This window comes from Fringilla coelebs, assembly GCF_963513975.1.
Source record: "Fringilla coelebs genome assembly, chromosome: 14".
Lineage (NCBI taxonomy): Eukaryota > Metazoa > Chordata > Aves > Passeriformes > Fringillidae > Fringilla > Fringilla coelebs.
In genome coordinates this window covers 9,104,389-9,125,500 of record NC_140040.1, presented here as the reverse complement: position 1 = coordinate 9,125,500, position 21,112 = coordinate 9,104,389, and the positions used below count along the sequence as shown (strand labels likewise).

The window sequence follows — 21,112 nt, the reverse complement described above, 5'->3', positions numbered from 1 at the left end:
AAAAAAGACACATAAGCACCTGCAACAGCTGGGGTATGGCTGTCGTGTTCCACATGTTACCTCTCAGCTGAAACCTGTTGTGTCCAAATTAAGATGTTGAGTCAGAAAGCTCATTAGGTACAAACTGAGCAAGGGGTGAGCAGATGTGCTCTAAGGACTGCACAATGAATCCACAGAGGAAAGGTGGAAGTCTGAGATCCAACCTGCCAGGGAGCCTTTCAAGTTTTCCGCCCCACTGGAACCTATTGTTTCATGTTGGCTTAGCCTGATCTGAGTCAAGGACACAAGAGTGGTTTGCACAAGGCTGACAGTCCTGCTCACTCAAGAGTGAGCCCATTAGGCTTCCTATGGAACCAGGCACATCAAGAAAAGTTTAGTAATACATTTATTCTAGTTGCTTATTCTGAATTATGGTGAAAAGCTGTAATGAAGGAAAATACTCTTTTTCTGCTCCTGAATATAATTAAAATACTGATGAAGAAACATTGATTTATGGATAAGCAAAGTCTATGTATCATTTATGAAATTACATTTTATAAGGAGGGATGACTTAAGCACCTAAGATTGTGGTTATACCTAAGCTAATGAAAGGATATCAAATGTGTATATGACATGCAGAAAAACCATTACTGTGTGTGCATTACACTTGAACAAAACAGAACCATTCCACAGAAGGACCATAGTATTTATAGATCCCAGGACAGAATAGCTAAAGGGTCAGGGACTTGGGTTCCATTTTGCTACAACAGTTCTGTGATGCTTCTCCTTGTCCAGTACAAAGAGAAACACCAGCCCAAATCATCTGGCCAGGCTGCTTAAATGTTCAAATGGAGTGTATAAGAAGTATTCCAGACTTGAGAGTCCTTACTCAGATGTATTTGCAATCTAAGTGAAAAGAGGAATAGAAGTTGTATTCCCCTCACCTTAGAGGGAAACTAAGGCAATATTTTATGTCTATGTAAATAGCAAGTTACTTGTGCCCCTCTGAAGTCTGAAAATTGGACTGCACAAAAGGGGAAGCTTGGAACAGAGCCCGTATTTTCTATATCCCAGTACTGTGCAAGAGGACTGTCTGCTGGCTAGTGAACAGTCAAAAATGAAAGTTAAAATATAGAAAAGTAAGTAAAATGCCATCTTAGTCTTTTTTTTCAAGCCTAAGAGCTTTTAAGAAACCTCATTTGAGTTTCCACAAATATTTATCTTATGCAAACATCACTGTGCATTAAAGGAGTTTGCTCTTGTTCTGGTAGCAATCTCGGCTGTCATCTGATTTCACTCACAAACCACTTTAGGCTTTGTAATAAGACTCTAAGGTATCTGTAAAAGCAATCATTTCAGAAGCAAGTACTTGTGCCTGGAGTGTCCTTATATACTGGTATCAGTAATAATGCAGCTGGTAATTTTACTTTGCTTTCACTCTATGATCTGAGAGCAAAGTACTATGAATTTAAAGTCTGTGAGGAGAGCCATGCAGTTCAGTGCCAGATTTCTAGACCCTCTTAGTCTTTTCAACATGTGTGATGGTAACCTCCAAATGGGAGGATTGCAACCTGCGCTGTAAAACTCTAGAAATAAAAAACAGCAGCAAACTTTATGAAGTAATGTCTGCTTTACATGGCATGTTAAACAAACAATAAAGCAAAGCAATGATTGTTTAATGTAAAAGTATATTGAGGAGAAATATATTAAAGTTATTTAATATGACTGCAGTAGGTTTAGGAGAGCGATGAAATTTCTTGGGGAAAACTGTAAAATGGTTAAATGAGACTGTGACCTCATTAAGTTTTTATGTGGGTATGTTTTTGTCAACACACACCTTGTCGGCAATCTTTTTTTTTTTTTTTTTTAACTTTGTAATCTTGCTATTACAAATGCCCCATTGATCAAACAGCAAGCTCAAGATCTAGATCGGAATGTTGTAGCCAAGTCATGACATAGGAAAACTTAAAAGGATGAGTGCGGATTTTCACTAAAAATTTATCAAAGTTCAGTCAAATTACTGTCTTGTACTCTATTTTTTGCTACTGTGTATTCTAATGCCTGAATTAGCACAACTCCTAATTTTGCTAGAAAACTTTCCAATGCTATGCAATCTACTTTTGTTTTTGTTTTGCTTTTAATTCCCCAATGGCAGAAGTTTCGTATTTCACCCAGGCACTGGTAATTAGCCAAGGAAATTATTTAAAATGCCAGATGTCACATATTAAATATAAATAACCTATGACCTTGTGTGCAGAATGCAAGCCTCTTTCCTATATGACTGCTGAATTTAATCTTCTTCAACATAGGCTCTGTACTGAAATACTATCTTTCTCCTGCAGAACACCATTCTGCTTGCTTAAACAATGGATGTGTCTTGTTAGCTGGAAGAGACATGAAGGCTATGATAATTTTGTTTGGATGCCATTTGCAAATGAATTTAAGGATAGTAAGTGTACACATGGAGCAAAAAATGTCACTTGTTGTACTCATGCTTTCTTCAATAGCAGCTGTAAAAGGCATAACCATTGCTGCAGCCAAGGAACACTATCTGCTCAATCCAGGAGTCTCTCTCTGTGCTTTCTCATCTGCCCTTTCTATGCCACGCTGGTGTGTGGGGCTTTTAAACAGGTCCAGATCCAACCACAAATGGGAATGAGATCAAGCACAAGAAATGCAACCTTCTGTGTTGTATTCCTAATTCGAGGCTGTTTGGTTGGTTGAATCATGCAGAACGAATGCCTGACCATGCGTCTTGCAAAGCCTATTCTGGCTATAATTGCACAGCTGGCTTTGATTTGCTGCCCATAGGAAGGGGGGAGGAATCCCTATTACTCCAACACAAATACAGATCTGGGATGTGGCTGCAGATCCAGAATTCCTAGCTATCCAGCATCAGATGATGTGTGGAAAATAAAACACAGCACAATGTAGCCCTCAGGTTTTTGGAGCCGAAAATCACAACACGCCTAAAAAATAGCCACAGTTTGGAAAGGATTCAAATACCACAGGAAGCACGTTCCTTCCTTCTCGAGTCACATGCAATAACTCCAGCTCCTGACCAGATCAAGGTGTATCCCCATCTGGATGCAATAACACAGCCTAGAAGCAACAAGGACAGAAACCACCTATGCATATTAAATAAATGAATACATAAAGGAAACTTCTCCTCACAGAACCACAAGTGAAATAAAGTTGCCCTTGTTACTGCCACCGTTTCATTTCTCAGTAGCCAACAAAAGCCAAATCAGCCATCCATGCCCTGGACCTCAAGCGCAGAGATTGACATAATTCCCTGGAAACTGATGTGAGCTCACTCACGTCAGTTGTTTTACCAACTCATTCCCAGTCACACCCCAATTGCTCTTTAGCTGTGTAGAAGAGATTTGAAGGTGTATTTCTCTTTGCAGTTTCAAGTGCAGAAAGGATGTGCTTTCTGGTGCAGTACAACAGAGTCAGCAAAATGAAAGCTATGGTGAAAACAAGATAAAAAGAAAGGATGATATTGGCAATGGAAGAACAGAACTCAAAGACATACATTTGCTTTTGAAGTAAAAAGCTTTATAAAGTTTACTGTCAATACCACCTTACCTTTACATATTCTCTAAATTTGTACCTTGTTAGCTAGGTGGTCATGTCATAACCAATTACTCTGTTTATTTTAGGACATATAGTCCATTTTCTTTTTCATTTGAGAGCAGTAGGTAGGACTAAAATCAATACCTTATGTCCTGCTTATATCATAGCTTTCTGAATGAATAGTGGAGACAAGAAAAAGGGGAGACAAGATTTATTTTACAGTTAATTTATTTTACAGTTAAGGGAAATGAGCAAGTCATTAATATTAAAATCTTTAATTTAGCATATTCATTAGAAATATAGTCTGAGCATCTTATCACAGAACATGGATCAAATGCTTGTGTTCAAGTCCCCCCTTATGAAGAGAACAAGTTTGATTGTATTTTTCACCAGGGACATCCATAATGAATAATCTACTGGTATAACAGAACAGGAAACTGCTGTGGTTGCTCCATTTGCTGTAATCTGACACAACAATTATTTAACAATAAGACAAAGTCTAAATCAGCTGCTTTGAAGAGCAAAAGATTACCCTAAAGTTTTTAGACAAAAATTAGCTGTTAAAAGTAATTTTATGTATAGTGTATTTTACTGACTCGTTCATCGTAGATCTGTCTTCATTCAAGAATGTTTGAGGGTTTTTCTTAACCACAGTTAATCCAATTACACATACTTTTCCAGCTTGTCTTGCTACGTGACCTTGGATTTAGAGATAAAAAGAGGCTACAGGCCAACTGGCTGTGAGCTCCTTATAAAGGTTCGGGCTTCCTTCAGAAAAAGGAATTGTCTACCCTAAGAAGAGCATGAATCTTTGGTTTAAGTGTTGTAAGAACAGTAGCTGTAGCTGCTCATGTATTTTCAGTAAAGAAATAGCTAGTGGTGTGTGGGAAGTGATAATGGCAAGGACAGTGCTTTACAAGATAAGTAAAAAACATATGGCTGCTTTTGCACTAGAAGCAACTTCCCTTTTTGGGCAAACTTGGGCAAATTCCTGCTGTCCCAAGTTCTGCAAAGTATTTTTTAATATTATGTGTTCTGTTTCCTCTAGAATTGCAATGTCACAAAGTAGTTTTTCATTTAGGCTTGCTTTCCTCAGCATGGATTACTGACCTTCCTCAGAAGTGCACAGAGAGTGAGAATTCACAGAGAATTCACTGCACTGTGTTAAGAGCCTCTGGACTGAGGATTATTCACTGTAGCTCATTCCTCTTCACGTGAGCCTTCTTGTCTCACTTTCATTCACACGCTCTAATGAGAACATCCAGGTACAAATGCATGGCTGGGATTATGACATGCCTGTTGGGATCTGTCTAAACAGCAACAAATATGGAAAGACCCTGTGAATAGAAAGAATTAGAATTATTTTAGAATCAAACAATATTAACCTGGAGATGGCCAGAGTCACAACACACTAACTAGTTCAGATGATATTTCAACTGAGTAATGAACCCTTAGAGATAGCAATGATATTTCTGGTTAATATGAGTTTCACATCCCATGACAATTTAAACTGTGAATATTACATAACTGGCTATAAGCAAACTTGACTATTTGTGAGTAGTAGTTTAAATCCTGTCAAAGCCCAAGTTTCAGCACAAACCTAAAATCTTCCTAGATCATATGTATTAAGGTTTCTGTACTGCCATCTCCTGCAGGGAACAGATGCTCATGCTGCAAGAACAAATTCTGGTTTATTTTGCCCTTCTTTTTGTCTTTTCATCTTAGTGCAAGGCAAAACTATAGATTCTGGTATGCTATCCTGTAGTCAGAGCATCCTGAAGCTTCTGTGATCTTCCTGCTGACTGCTGGGCTCCCTTCATTGATGACGTACATTGCTAAGGAATATTTTAATTAGTTTCCTTATAGTTAAAAACTTTTAGATGCGGATCTCACAAAATGCAAGACTGAGAAGACACTATTCCATACTTTAAAATTCGTTTTGGAATTGGTTTTGGAGGAGAATTCCCCACAGTTCTGCAGCCTTGGTGCAGCAGCTATGGTGACCAGAAAGTGAAGCGCACGAGAAGTGTCCCAGTGCGAGCCAGGATAGCTGGGCACTGGAACGGGCTCCCGAAGGAAGCGGTCACAGCCCGGACCTGCCGGAGTTCAAGGAGTGTTCGGACAGGGTTCTCAGACACATGGTGGGGTTCTTGGGGGTTCTTGCGCAGGCCCAGGAGCTGAGGGATCCTTGTGGCTCCCTTCCAGCTCAGTATTCTGTGGTTAGATGTTTGCTTGATTGCCACTGTTGCCACTGAGCCGGAAGGCAAGTAGCTAACAGCTTTGAGTCCATTCGTTACCCAAGCGACATTCCTCAGCTTACGCCATCCTACCTAATTATTCGAGTCATTAGTTGGTGCCAAGAGCACCGCCTATTTACATGCGGTGTTTTAGAAAGTAACGCTCCGCGTACCGCAAGGGAATTCTGCTCCCTCGCTCTGACGTGGGGCCGTTGCGCTTTGCAGGAGGGGTCACGGAGCGGGTCCGAGCCGGGAGGGAGCTGGGCACGGCGCGGAGCGGGGCGGGCGCTGCCCGCAGCCGGCGGGACCGACACGTGGCACCGCGCCCCGCGCGAGGCCCCGCCCCCCGCGCGCCGCTGGCCGCGCCCGATTGGGCGCCGAGCGCCGACTACAACTCCCGGCAGGCCCCGCGGCGCGGGGAGGGCGAGGCGGTCCCTCTCTCTCTCTCAGTCCTTCGGTGGCGCGGGCGGCGGTCACGGGGCGCTGTCGGTGCCGTGACGTCACCGCGGGAGGGACGGACGGAGGGCGCACGGCCGGACGGGGGAGGGCGGGGGACGGGGGGAGGGCCCGGCGGGGCGGGCCGGGGCGGGGGGCGCTGCCCGGGGCGCGGCGCGGGGGCGGGTCCAGCCGCAGCCCGGAGTAGGCGCCCGCCCCCCCCCGAGTGACAGAAGCGCCCGGGCACCGGAGCTCGCGCTGGGGCCGCAGCCGCCGCTCGCGCCGCCGCCCCGCCTCCGGCCCCTCCGCCGCCCGGTGTTATGCGGCGGTCCTGAGGGGCGAGCGCAGCCCGGCAGGACCCGGCGCGGCCCTGAGGGGCGACGGGGTCTCGCTGCGCCTCGCCGGCCAAACCCATGACTACGGCAAACTGCGGCGCCACCGACGAGTTCGACTTCAGGCTGATCTTCGGCGAGGACGGGCAGCCCGGCCCCGGGCCGCCGCTGGGGCCCGCAGGTGCGCCCCGGGGCCGGGGGGGTCGGTCGGGTTCCTGTTTTCCTCCGAACGAGGCGGGGAGGGCAGCGGGGACTGCTCCGGCCCCGCCGCTGCGGGAGGCGGCAGCCCGGGGGGAGCGGCGCCGTCCGTCCGTCCCTCAGGCCGCGACCGCTTCCCGGCGCCGCTCCCGTTCCTCCCGCGGGACGCGGGGGCTCAGGGGCGATCGGCCGCGCCTCTCCCCGCCGTAACAACTTTCTTTGGGAGAAGAAACCCAAGAGCTCGCATCGTGCGGGAGGAGCCGCCCCGGGCGCGGTGGCGCCGGCGGGGAAAAGGCCCCGGGTTGGATCTGGTGTCCCCACGCCCCCCGAGCCCGGGGAGCGCGATGGGGCCGGGGAGGGACAGGGCAGAGAGCAGCAAAGTGTTAACGGGGCCGGAGCAGGGCAGTGTTCGGGCACTTTTGCGATGAAAAGTTTCAGCCGAAGTGTTCCCCGTATATAGAACATCTCAGTGACTCCAGTGTGCTTTGCAGACTTTGTGTACGTGTGCACGGGCGAACACCGCGTGTGAGATGTGATGGCTCTTTGGGTCCGTGTGTACAGATGCACGCATACATCTCAGAGTGCTTCCATTTTACTTTGTTTTGTAGTACTCGAGCCTGAAAATCCTGTTTTAAAATGCTCGTATTTCTCGAAACTGCAGAAAACAAAGTATTCCCTGTGAATTGTGGCGTGAAGAATCAATAAGGACCAGCTGTGCCTTGTTTAGCTGTACCAGAGTTTGGTGACTGCGTGCTTTTTTTTCTAACATACTTGAAATAAGTTTTAATTGGTAATGGGCTGTCTTGTGTCTAAGTGTTAGATGATAAGATAGCTCTGAAACACGGCTGTATCCAGGCTAAATGATGCAGCCATGTTGTTTGACTCGGTTGTCCGCCTAAGTTAATTAGAAAAAAATTTGTTTGATACAGTCTGTGTGAAAGCACTCAGGATTAACTTCTTAGAAAATCCCTAACTTTCTTGATACTCAGATTTAATTTGTAAATTCGTTCAGATCAGGGAAGGCTTTGTCTGTTTTCCATCTCAGTACAATAGAAGATGGAGTGTTTTGTGAAGGGGGCCTGAATTCTACAATCTAGAGAAGTGCATTACAGTACCATATGAAAACAATGGAAAACATGTGAAAAAATGACAATAAAAATAATTTTGACGCCCTAATTTCTATTATTTTGACATAAAACTGGTTGTCTAAACTATGTTCCTTTGTCAATGATAGATGAGAATGAGAGGACAAGTTTCTCAGAAAACTGGAAATACTAGTGTGGTATCAACTCACTGTTGTATTTGGGTAGCAGTCCTTAACAAGCAGTTCACATGTTACTCTGAATACAGAGAATTTTCCATACTTGAAAAGTCAAAACTATTCTTATGTTAAATTTAAACATGTGATATTTGGACCATGAACTAGTTTGTTTGCTGTAGCTCTCGGTAAGAAATTCTGCATCTGAAACTCAAGTAATTTTACTGTTTTGTAGAATTCTGGGGATGATCTTGCCTGCTGTGCGCAGATGTGGCCTTCGGGGGAAAGGGTTAGAGTAGAACTCTGCCTTCATTTCTTCTGTTAGAAGTATTGCCAGAGCTCATCTGTTTATTCTGCCCATGTATTTTACACATGAAGAACTAGACTTCATATGAGAGGTCCCATATTGGAAATCTATTTTTTCCCTTACCCTTCTTCCAAATACATTAGATGAACAAAAAAAAAAAAGTTCTTAGAGCTCCCTAAAGCATCTATTTCATAATCCCATATCACTTCCTTCAGTAGTGGTGTCTGTTGTGCTGCAAAGTAAGCATAAGGGTATTTTTTTTTCAAATGTATGCTAATAATAAAACATGTAGGTCACAGGGAAAGTTGCTTAATTTGAAATAAATAATACCAAAATTACTAAGTTTTCCATGATCATAGAGAACACCTAAAAACACATTCTGATCCTTCATGCTTTGTCTCTAAAAGTTTGAGACTGGCATTCTGATGAAGGAAGTCTGGTACTAAGTTCTTGTGCAAATAACATGGAAATCTATGTTAATGGTGCTTTTATACTGAGACTAGTGTTGTGAGGATTTTATTCTTTTATATATGTACACATGTAAGTATATACAGTTACATATTTATATTTAACTGTATTTGTAATCAAAAGCAAGGAGAAGTGAGCTAGTCTTTCATTTCCTTGAAATACTTTTGATATCTGAACTACTAAGAAAGTGCTAGTCTCAGGCAGTAGATTACTCTTTTTATGATATTAAAAGAACAGTAAGAAAAATTAAATCAGGTGGGATCTTTAGTTATTCCGCATAACAATTTCAGTGGGTTTCAGGATAGCAGGACTAACATTCGTAGTTTTGTGTTAAGTGGCAGGACTTGTTACCTCTGTTCTGCATTAGTGCTTTGCTTGATCTGAAAGTTGTAGTTCCTGCTGCAGGGGAGAATGCATGAAAGATGTGTGAAGATGCTTGCAATCCCTAGTGTAATACTGCAATCTTTGCAGCATACTTGGATTGAAATTTAAAGGGGTGGCCCATTTCTGGTAGTTGTTGAGTAGAGGTAAAAATTTGCTCAGGTAATTACTAAATTAAATATTCTCAAAAGCTCTTCAGCTGCTTTCGATTGGATGTTAGGTACTGAGCAAGAGTTTATGCAAACTTGCTTTCTGTTTCTCTGATTGTTCAGTGTTCTTATCCCAAAGAACAAAGAAATTGTCACTTTGGTTTTGTAGTGTTAAGCAGTAAAAGCGTTTGGTACAGTTCAAGGTACTGATGAGCTTCATCTTTTTATGACCAAGAAATTCAAGCCTCCAGTGGCCAAAGGTAATGCGCTAGATCACTCTGAAGTGAACCAAATCTCTTTGGTGTGCTCTTTGTTGCAAAATTTTGGGTAGCTGCAGTAGCATCCGATTGCATTGTGCCACCTTGTATCAGCTGCGTTTGAAATGTGAAAGTCAGCATGTACATTACAGTGTGTTCAGGTCCTCCACAGTCTGCTAAAAGAGACATGCAAGTGCATGAGAGACATGTCTCTGCATGCAACTGTCAGTGACAGTGTTTGATGTGCCACCTGGTTTGGTCTTTTTGATGAAGAGACCTTTGGGATGTAATATGTGACACTTGAGTAATTGAATTAGCTTGAATGCTTTTGTAATGATCCACTGATTCCCTTCACCACCTCCAGTTTTGCAATACTATTCAGGGTAATTTTGGGGAATTTGTCTAGAATTTATTAGGCATTTAAACGGCATTGACTTTTTCACACTGCTGAGGACACGTTATCCTTTTTAAATGCCAATTTTTTCAAAATGAAAGCAAATATGAGTTGTTATGATATTTTCTGAAGTTTTATTTTAGGGGTTCATCTTCTCTTTCAAAGAATGAGCTTTTACAAGGTAAAAGCTGTACTTGGAGTATATACTACTAAGCTGGGAATTTGGGATCTTATAGGGATCTGTGTCATGTAAAACTATTTCTTATTGGTATGTGAAATCAGAACTAACTTAAAATGAGAGGCTGCAAACTGTTCAGTATGCAGAAGATGAAGAGTTACAGATGAGTTATTGATGCTGCTGTTCAGCCTTCTGCCTAAAATGTTCCTGTTATTTCTGACTAAGTATTCTAAGAGCTAAAGAGGGGCTACTATTTTGTTACCCCGTGAAACAGTAAAATGAGTTTCACCCTACCTTCTACCTTCTGTTCTTGGATTATGAAATAGAAAAGTTACTATTTCCATGTAAATAATCTTCCTTGGTTGATTTTGTTTATTTGCTTTCCCACAATATGAGTGCTTTAAAAGAACTGATCAAACTACCCTCCTTGGACTTCAGGTTCATAGTATTTATTTTATTTTATTGGAAACCATGAAACAAGCTGAAATTCTTCGTATTTCCTGTGACTTAACATTTGGTTAGGTAATACTATTTGGTAATCTTGTTACAAATGAATGTTATAATATATCTTACTTTTCTTCTGAAGAGTATAAAGAACATCCCACTTTTGTGATGAATTTAGTGACTGTTCCAAACATCTTTGTGAGCTGCAGCCTCATTCTGCATAAGGACGCTATGTTTGGATTTGTCTCTTTCATTTATTTACAAACTTCTACTCTCGTTCTCCTCTGAGATTTTTTTCCTTTCACTTAGAGCTGGTGGGTTATTGGTTTGTTACTGGATAACACGACTGAAATACACATTTTGCTATAGTGACTGTCAGAGTAATATCTGATCTTCTCTTTTGAAGGTTTTCATGTCAGATCTTTTTCTGTGAGTATCCATGAGCTGCTTGGGCTGCTCAGCAGTTGTCTCCTGCCCACATGCCAAGTGCTCTTAAGCAATGGTGGGTGCTGGATTTTCCCTCAGCTAGGCACAATTCTCTTGTAGTGAACACTGGCGCTATGTATGTGTTATTTCATTTATGTATGCCATAGAAGTCTTAAAACCACTGATTTGTACTGAAACATGACCACAGTACTAGTCTTTATAGCTTTGCCTTCATCATTAATATGTAAAGTATCCTTTTTCCCTTCCTAAATGTGCACTCATGACTGGTATTGCTGTCAGGGATTGTTGGTAGAGAGTAGAAAACTGTCAAAGCTGTTGACGAGAGTTTGCAGTGTGAACTTTTTGTTCTTTTCCCCGAGGTGGTGATTACGGTAAATAATCTTAAGAAAGTCAAGTTGTGGTAGAAAAGAGAGAGTAGTCTTATAATTAGATTGAGTGGAAAATGAAGGGCTGGATGCTGGCAGTAGCTGTGAACTTACGGTGTGAGTTGACTGAGGATTGCTTTTGGAGAAATTTGTTTTTGTGCTCAAAAGAGCTGGTCCAGAACTGTTGCAAAGTTTGCTTTTCCTGGCTGAGTAAGAGGAGCTTGTGAGACATCTTTTGACGTCTGTTTAGTGGGCTACCTTGCACACCTATATATTTCACTTGAAGTTTTATTATTTTTTAAATAATTTTGATTCTATTTAGATTTAGATGTCCATATGAATAGGTAGCAGAGAAAGTCTTTGCACTAGATGGTAACTGTGGTTAATATGTATAATTTGAGCCATCTATCTAAATACAGCTGTCTGTGCTGGTCTGTTAACATTTGCTATACAAAAGAGTGCTCATGTGGTTAAGAATAGGATCAGCTGGTGCAACTCTAACAAAGGAATGAATGGATAAGTTACTTGAATCCATTAATTTTTTTCTCTCTTAGATATAAATGACACTTTCTAACAGAAGTATTTATTTGATAACTGAGTATTAAATATATAGTTATAAACCACCACTTGCAGGAAATTGAGCATTTTATTTCTCAAGCTGGTGGATGCTGGTATCTGCATGTAAAAGATTGATACACAGGGACACAATGCAAATCAGTCATATAGGCTGTGGTTATATAATCTGCTGATAGGGGGGAGGAGGGAAAACCAAACAGCTGCATCTGACCAAAACCAGAGGGTCTTGTGACTTCAAGATAGCTTAGAGAAACACTGAGGAAGAACCAAAGGAGAACGTGTACTAAAATGGTATCAATGGAGTCAAGAATTGCCTGGCAATTAAGAGTAAGAGATTAAGATGATAATCCTGGCAAGCTGACACTTTTGAGTATGTTGTGATTTTTCACAGTATTCTGGATAAATTAAATCTTGCCTATTTGAATGAAGCATGACCAGGATGAGACTGTTCAGGGAAAATACCTAAATCTTTTGTGTTGTGTTGCAAAGCAGTTGTAGTTGCAGCTAATCTAATTTAATAATTTTTCTGTTGTGGCAATATGGTTCTTTGATCACTACATAGTGCGTTGAGAGTCACTAGCTAGTGAGTCACTATGTATTGCAGGGATTTTAAAAAGGTCCCCAGTTTGACAAAATGTCACTTATTTTGTTTGTGAATTCATAGTTGCACATCACTCTCTGTCCCCTTTCCTCCCAACTGAATTGTGGGCAGAGTGTAAATGAAAACAAATCCTGAGATTTGGGATATGGGAGATGGTCAGGGTACAAAAGCATTTGGGCTAGTGCTTTTGTCTTACATATTTCTGAAAATTATAAATTTCTTGCTGTTTCTCAAAGTAAAAAGTAGTCCTCTGTTTAAAACATTATGGTCCCATTACTTTGGTCTGTAGTGCCCAACTGGAAGCAGTTTGTCACATGCCACCTGAAGTGTAGCTAGCTCTGTAATGTTGCTGTGAATGAGAGAGAATAAATTTGAGTAGATGGGCCTGGGTCAATAGTAAGCAGCAGTTTGGCTGTTCACAGCAATAACGTAAATACGGGAGTTGTTGCCTCAAGCTGCCCTAGTGGGCCAGGGAAGTACGCGGAGCAGACTTGGCAGGGAGCCCAGCCAGTAAAACAACATCCAAGTCCTTGCATTTGTCCAGGCATGCCATGTGGGTTCGAATGACAGTGGAATTCAAGATGAGTGAAATGATCAGTAAGGCTAAGTAAAACTGCAAGGCAGGAGCAAGCTTATTAAGAAGCCAGCATTCTCTTCTATCTCTAGTACACGCGTCTGTGAGTGTTCTTGTGAAATACTGGCAAAGGAGAACATTAAAAAATCATAGAACTGTTCAAAGTAATTCAGGGAAGATGAATTTGCATCTGAAGCACTGCAGGTCTGGTGGAAGGAGAGAAGAATGAACTTTCTGGGAATCTGACTACAAACCCATGACCTTTTAGCAGTAAAGTCATGAAAATAGAATTCTGTGTGTGGTTTGGTTTGGTGTTGTGTGGTGATTTTGGTGGGTGTTTTTAAAGCAGAAACAAAAACTTTATTGGAGGTTGCATGAAGGATGTTTGTAGGTAAAAACATGAGCAAGTACTTAGAGCTAATTTATTAATTCCAGAAATGTAGTATCATATTGTTTATATTAATATTCAGATTAATAGGAATTGCATGCTTAAAATGGTCTCTCAGTCTGCACTTTGAAGATTAGTCATCACTTCTAAAAGTGAGAAATATTTTTAATATAGAAAAAATTATTGAATGGAGTTTAATATTTCTGGTGTTTTCTGGGGTTTTTTTTAGCAGGTTGATGGAGAGGGTTAATGAGAATCTTCATGTTTTAGCAGCTGCTAATATTGCTTTTTTGGGAACAAATGCTGTGAGAATTGTTTTTTTAATCCCATATTTTAATGTTTTTAATGGTTTTGGAAAAAGACATACCTTCAGAGAGGCAGTATTTGCTCTGTGCTAGAGAGAGTATGAAATTGTGCCTGATCATAGTTGGGCCAGGGCAGAAGCTGTCACCTTTTAACTAAAGTTGTTTTACAGAGTAGCCCTCTTTATCTTCATAGCCAAAATGAAAGTGTGACAGAATGACAAACTGCTAATCCAGTCATGTTACATTTATTAACTGTTAGTGACAATGATTCATTGCTTTGATGGCTGCATAATGGCCTGTAATAATATCTGCAGTGATGTATAGCTGCTCATGTGTATCTTTAGAGGTTTTCTAGAAGTTGTTCCCTAAGTCAAGGACACAAAGGAGATGAGGAGATTCAGTAACTTATTACAAAAGGCTTTAATAGTATCATTTGGGATAACTGTATTCAAACAACAAGGCCATAAGGAAATACATTATTTAATCCAAAGAACTACTAAGAAAATCTGTCAACATTTTGTATTTTGCACAGCTTCTTTAAATGACCTAAGTCTCTGTATTTCATCAGTGTAATTTGTCATGTTTAGTCTTTTGAGAGAAAATGCTGCTGTCCTTCAAATTGCCAAGCTTTTTGTGTTGGGGGCAGGAGTTAGTGTACATCAGTATGTGGTGATGCCTCCACTCTTGCTGGAATAAACACAAGCCATTTAGGACTCTGGGGAGAGGTGCGAAGTTACACATTGCACAATCATGAGGCATGCTAATATCACCACCTCTTTATTTTGGGGTGTCATTCTGAACCTTCCTGAGAAAAATGGTATTTGTGCTCAGCTTCAGCCTCCTCTTTTTCATTTGGCTGATTTGTGTTTCTGCCTTTTACGGTACGAATCTAGCAAAGTGAATTCAAGGTGTTTCTGATTCTACACTCATGCGAGCAGATGGGAAAACAAGGCAGTTTCAGATTGTCATTCTGGCTCATTACAATTTTTTGATGTACACAGCCTTCGAGTTCAATGCACCTGAAGTCCACTGCACTATAAAATATTGGTGAAAAGCTGTAAAAATTGATGGTTTGAAATACTGAGTTAACTATGTGGTAGGAGTGCCTGCTGTGGAATGGTCTGCCCTCTGTCATGCAGGCCAGCTGCAGCAGTACAGTGTAATTTGGCCGAGGTGCGAAGAGTTCCCGAACGAGTTTGTTCAGATATTATTGATACCAGTTCTCAATCTCTGTGTCATGCTCTGTTTGATAATCAGAAAGGGGATGCCCCCATTTCAGTCTCCCCTCCACTGTGTAACTGCTCACCGCTCAGACATCTTGCCTTGGCTTACTGCTCTGCTTTTCTATCAGTTTGCACAAAGACCCTGCTCTGGGTCACCGTACTCTCCTGTAAACTAAAATACACATTTTCTTGCACACTCCTGTCTGTTTTCTTTGATACAGCCCTACTTAACACCTTCTGATTTTGCAAGTTTGGTTTCTGCTCGGTGCTTGCTTCAGGACTGGAGCAGTGAACTCTGTATAGAACAGCAGGTTGCTGTGAGCAAGGGTGTGTTAGAAGTTAGTTGGTGGTAAAGGCATCCGTGTAGGAGTTAGGTGAATTAGGTGAGGATTTCAGTTCATTCTGTTTGAATAACTGGACGGCCTTTTCATGGAGCCTGTTGGTTTTTCCCCTACAAAGGAAGAGTTGTGCATGGTAAATTGACCCGCAGGAGCAAGAATCTAGGCAAACCTGGCCTGCTGGCAATTACAACACATGATTAATTCCCTTGTTCTTTTCACTCAATATTTGCCTAATCTCACCTTTATGCTCAGTCTACTTCCATTGGGTCAGTCACAGCATACCAGTTTGGGAGTGATCAGGCTTCTCTTCTCTCTCCACATCTGAAATGCTCTGGGTTAGCAGGGCTGCTGTCCTTTTTCAGACTCTAACACCTGATATATAGAATAAGATAGTTCATCTTCAGAACAGCAGTGTCAGATGGCTGCTCATACTGTGTGATAGTACCTGCTGTGCCCATGTACTGTGCTGTTTCCAAAAGGCTGTACACTAATATCTCTGAACTACTGGGTCGTGCTAAGATTAACTTTGATCTGACAGTGAATGACAAATGAGGCTTCATCAAACTGGAGGGCAGCAGCTTCTGTTTTGTCCACAAGGTTATTATGCAGTGAAATACCGTGTCTTCTTGAATGATATAGCCACAGATTAAAAATAGAGGAGCCCACAGAACTTGGAGGCTTATAAAGCAAGAAGCAGATTTTTTTAAACTTGTTATGAGTATTAATGAATAATCCTTAAATACTCAACCAAAGGCTTTATAAAGTTATCATTTAAAGGCATGCTTCATATCAACCAGAGATAGCAGGAGAGCTGGAGAAGGCACAGGTATAAACACTGCTTAGTGCTTCCGGTTGTTATTTTCTGTTTTGTAACTGAACTTAGAATGACTAATTCTTGTTGAATCTTACATTTACAAGCTGAATTCTTTACCTGCCTTGTACATAAACTTTTAGCAATGTATCTCAAATGTATCTCAAAGCAATGTACATAAACTTTTAGCAATGTATCTCAATGTATCTCAAAGCTGTTCTTGCCCTATTTGAAATTTAATTTCATTACTTCAGTGTGAAGCTGGATATACAGTAAGGCAACAGTTTTAGTTTAAATGCATACCAGGCTGTGGCCTAAGGGTTTATGTAGTTGCATGTTATGTTTTTATTTGATAGTGAACACCTGCAGTTGCTGTCCTGGTTGCTTATTTCCTCCCATGTCCTAAAGCTTGCCATTCTGTCAGTTGTGTATATACAGGTGTTAGTGCACTGTAAGTATGATTGCCAAAATCATTTGTGTTAAAAGAACATCTCTTCTCAGTTCCCCTCCCCCTTTGTGTGTGAAGGTGTGTGGGAGGGTGGTTGTTGCTCAAAAAACCTTAGTGTAGCTACACCCCAAGAGCCAGTATGTTCTTATTTTAGTCAGTGTCAGTTGTAAACATTTGATATGCTGGACTATTCTCATGTTTAAACTGCTTAAACTACTGCAGCATCTTTATTCTTCTGTATTTCTACAAAGGATAATTAATTCTTATCCAGACTAGAATTTGGAAAAGACTCCTTGATGAGCTCCCACTGTTGAGAAGGTTCTTTCTTCTTCTACATTTCTAGTATACTTGCTTAACAAAAGAAAATGAGTGAAATTGTGACCAGAACAACAGAACCGCTTCTGGCATATATTATTGACAAAAGTAAAATTAATTTTTATCCTTTTTTGCGTAATCTGACATGACCATGAAAGAGAGCACAAAACCATCCAAGAGAGTGAACTGCTTCATAAAATGAGAGTTGTAAATCTCTGTAAATTTCTGAAAACTTAAACTTGCAGTACTGCTTCATGTATTGCTAACTTTGGTCTAGAAGGATGTTTCACCCTACTCCACCCTGCTACCTTAATTTTTTTTCACAATTTATTCTTTTTCAGTACCATATTTGGCTTGTTAGTCAGTTGTACTCCTTATAATAAACTAATACATTGCTATGTTTCAGTTTGGGGTTGTGGGATTTTTTAAGCTGATGTTTAAGCTTGTAGGAAGTATTTCTGGAGAACTGATAGCTTGTAATGGAAAACTGGAATTAAATATCCAATTATAAAGCTTTAGTGCAGTAGTATACCAAGAACTCTCATCAATTGTGTTTTTAAGTACACCAAAGAAAAACTGTTGATTATTGACTATTTTGTGTTCCCTGGGAAGATTAAGACACCTCTTTCATCTCAAGAAATATATAAACTTGTGCAAAACTGTGGAGTAATGAAAAAAAAACCAGCCACATATGCTTTTTGTCCCTTTTTACAAATATTTTTGTAACCATTGTGTTCAGAAAGAGATAATGTTAACTGTCATGACAGAAGTGGAAAACAGAAGACTTGGTCATTCTTTTTAAAGCCTGTGAGTGAGACAGACTTGCATGAGAACACACATGATGTCTGTGTCAATGTTCAGGTCTTTCCTCATGCTATTTAAAGGACTTGATTGCTGATCCTGTTTTCACAGTAGTAGTTTTATAAGACCTAGGTCAAGTTGCACTTTCTTCGTACCTTATAGCAACTTCTATTGTCTGAAAATGTTTGTTTATGGGCTTGCAAACTTAGAATAATAAAACAGTTTGGGTAATTCTGGCACAGGACTTGTGTTCAGACATTTGATAGTAATTGACCTTCCTTCTCTGGAGAAATCTGGCTGAGTGCACAGCTGCACATGTGCATGTGCCAGTACATCACCAGGGAGTGAACAACTGGTGGGCAAACATTGCTAGTCCTGAATGTACACTCTGATACAGCAAGTAGCAGGCAAAATGTACTTTAGAAGCAGTTGTTCTGGGTATTATTTAATTATATTCCCCAGTTAGACTGCTTATGTTGAAGTTAGCAGCTTAGTAAGGGATGAGCCAGCATTGTTTTAATGCTGAACAGGAGCTTCTGTACACGAGGCTGTTTCCAGACAGTAGCAAATGTACATTCAAAATGAGCAACCCTCTGGTTCTCATTGACAGTGGATGACACAGACGCCTGATGTAAGATTGCAGTGAAAGTCTGCAGCTTTATTTAGCTTATATACTGAGAATATAGAGCATCTGCTCATTTTTGTGATCCATTAGTAGTGAACCTGATCTCAGCAGGGTGGGGAAGAAAACTCCAGTAAATTTCTAAAGACTCATGGCTTCTCTGTGCTTCTCAGTGGTAAAAGTCTTAGTAAGTAAAAACAAAGCTGAGTTTCTTTCTATGCCACTTGTCCAGAAGGTCTGCTTTGATTGTAAAAGAAAATGTGTTTGACGTGGTTTGTTCTTAGGAAACAGTGACTAGTTCTGTTTCTTTGTCTCCTTTAAAATGCTTACTGGAACAAATAGACTATTAATACTACTTCTAAAACTGAAGTTGAACTTACTGGCCCATAATCCTTCATTATTTTTTAACCTTTTATTGAGTTCAGTTTTCTTTACTCTGTATTGCTGTTATCTTTATTAGCAGTTTATTCTGTTGTCCTTACTAAAGCAAAAGCATTTAGCACACCTGCCTTTTCAGTGATATGAAGGGATTTGAAGTGAATGGCACGACTTCTCTTGGTCTGTGTATTTTGCTGTGTGTGTCTTGTCATCTTGCCCCCATGTGCTTGTGGTAGTTTTTGTGCTCTACCTTTGTAGGCTGCCCTAGTTTCTGTGTCTTGAGTGCTTTCATATATTTTATGGTCAGTGAAGGCCTCATGACTTGGCCACCTTCTTTATTGTCTTTCCTCCCCCAATAGGATTGTGTTTGGATGTAATAGCTCTCCTATGAAGTAACCAGATTTCCATAACTCCTTTTTTTTCCCCTCAGGCTTCTCCATAACTCTTTTTTCCTTACACTTGCCTATTGTGAGACTTCCCTCTGTTTGTTTACCCTCTGCTTCTTGAAGCCTTGTGTTGGATTTGTTTTGTGCTATTCTCACTGCTTTCTCTTTTAAAGGTTATCAAAGAAGTTTTTTTCATTCTTTCTTCCCCCTCCCCCCCACTTGCATGTTTGTGTTTGTATGTTATTAGTTCCTTAAGATAGGTTAGAGAGCTCTTTCAGATTGGATTCTCTGCAGTCTTTATTAGGACAAAAATAATTTCTGGTAAATAATCTAGTAGAATCAATGACATGATTTGTAAAGGTCTTAGTGTTGTCCTTTTTTGTGAGCAGCTAACAGGTTATTTAAAAACATTAACTGTAAGGGGGAGGATTTGTGTGCACAGACTGAAATAAGTCTACATGTTTATCAGTTGACTCTGAAAATTATGTGGGTGATTTAGACTTCAAACTGTGTTGTGTTCATGGTGTTAAGTGTGCTTTTGGGATTGGATATTCATTAGGTTTCTAGCTTCCTGTTTTGTGTGTGTGCAGCTGGGGAGGGGTAACGGCCAGCACAGCCACACTCAGGAGCGGGTTTGTCAGGAGAGGGATCACAGAAGCCTGAGTCAGAAAAGCTCTGTCTCCTGTCTGCTCCATCTCTTCCCCTGTTCTTCCCAGCTGGTGTTGGTAATTCTGTGCTAGTCTGATCTTTCCACCTCAGCATTGTGAAAATTAAATTCTGAATGTACATTTGCTTTTTGTAAATCCCTGTGACACTGAAAGTAGAGAAATTGTCTTAAATATTTTAAGATTTCTTGATTATTGGTGAAAGAGGAATAAGGCTCTTTGCAGTGGTGAGAGGTTTAGCACAAACAATGTGCTGCTACTGTTCCTAAAACCATTAATGACAGTAAATGGTTACACACAGGACTTGAAGACTTCCAACTGCTGTTTTTCTAAAACATTATTATTATTTAAAAAGTTCTGTGGCTGTAACTATTTTATTTCTAAGTTTTGATAAGGTAGATAAAAGCCTTTATTAAGATTGCCTTTTTCTTCCCTAGATCTATGCTCTTATTAATACTGAGTTAGGAAACATATTTGTGATCTTGCATGTTAATACACCAATAAATGTGGAAAACCTAGAACCAATTACTGCCTGCATTTCATGTTTTTGTGATGGAAAACAGCAAAAATAAAGACTCTCATTTAATGCTTTAAAAAAACATTTGTTACCCTAGTGAAAGGACAGAGAAATGCAGTTTTGGTAGTGTTCAACATAGTGGGCTTGAATTAATTGTGTGTGACACATGCAGTAGTCCTTCCTGAGAACCCTGATCCTTTCAGTGTGTGCATATTTAGAAATCAACCTATGCTCATTTTCTCTGCTCTTAACGCATATAGTAGTAGTTAATGATATATAATATGGATAATTGTCATACATAACCATAATACATATAAAATCATGCCGTGTTTATAATATAGCTAAGTACTCCTCAAATGCAATGTATGCCTCCTTTAACAGATTTCTTATAGAGTTGTTCCCTGCTCATGAACCTTCAGCCTTTTCTTTTTTGTTTTCTTTTGTGAAGTCTGAGGAATGTAGTCCATTCCTTGGTAACAATGTGCTTTCTCTTAATTTGAAAATCCTTCCCTGTCTCTGAGGAGCTGATGTTTTGTTTCTGTTTTAGTTAATTTTAAGGTGATTGCTATTAGTGAAACTGGTAATAGACTGACTTCATTAAAAAACTAATTTTTTTTTGTCATGGAAAGGTCTAAAATATATAGCTTCCAGTCTGGGTATTTTAACTGATTGTGAGAGAGAATGCATTTATTTTAAAACAAATATTATTAGTCTGCTGGTACTCAGGATAAAAATAATTTTTAAAAAAGAGCT

General features: G+C 40.4%; 1 protein-coding gene across 1 annotated transcript in view; it reads left to right on the top strand.

Annotated features, from left to right (window-relative positions):
• Positions 1 to 6,474: 6,474 nt before the first annotated feature.
• Positions 6,475 to 21,112, top strand: part of NFATC3 (nuclear factor of activated T cells 3) — a gene marked incomplete at its 3' end in the record, with an annotated part of 48,525 nt that continues 33,887 nt past the window's right edge. Inside the window, 1 exon segment of the mRNA XM_084215443.1 lies at positions 6,475 to 6,743. Coding sequence (XP_084071569.1) covers positions 6,644 to 6,743 — 100 coding nt within the window. The 5' untranslated portion in view covers positions 6,475 to 6,643.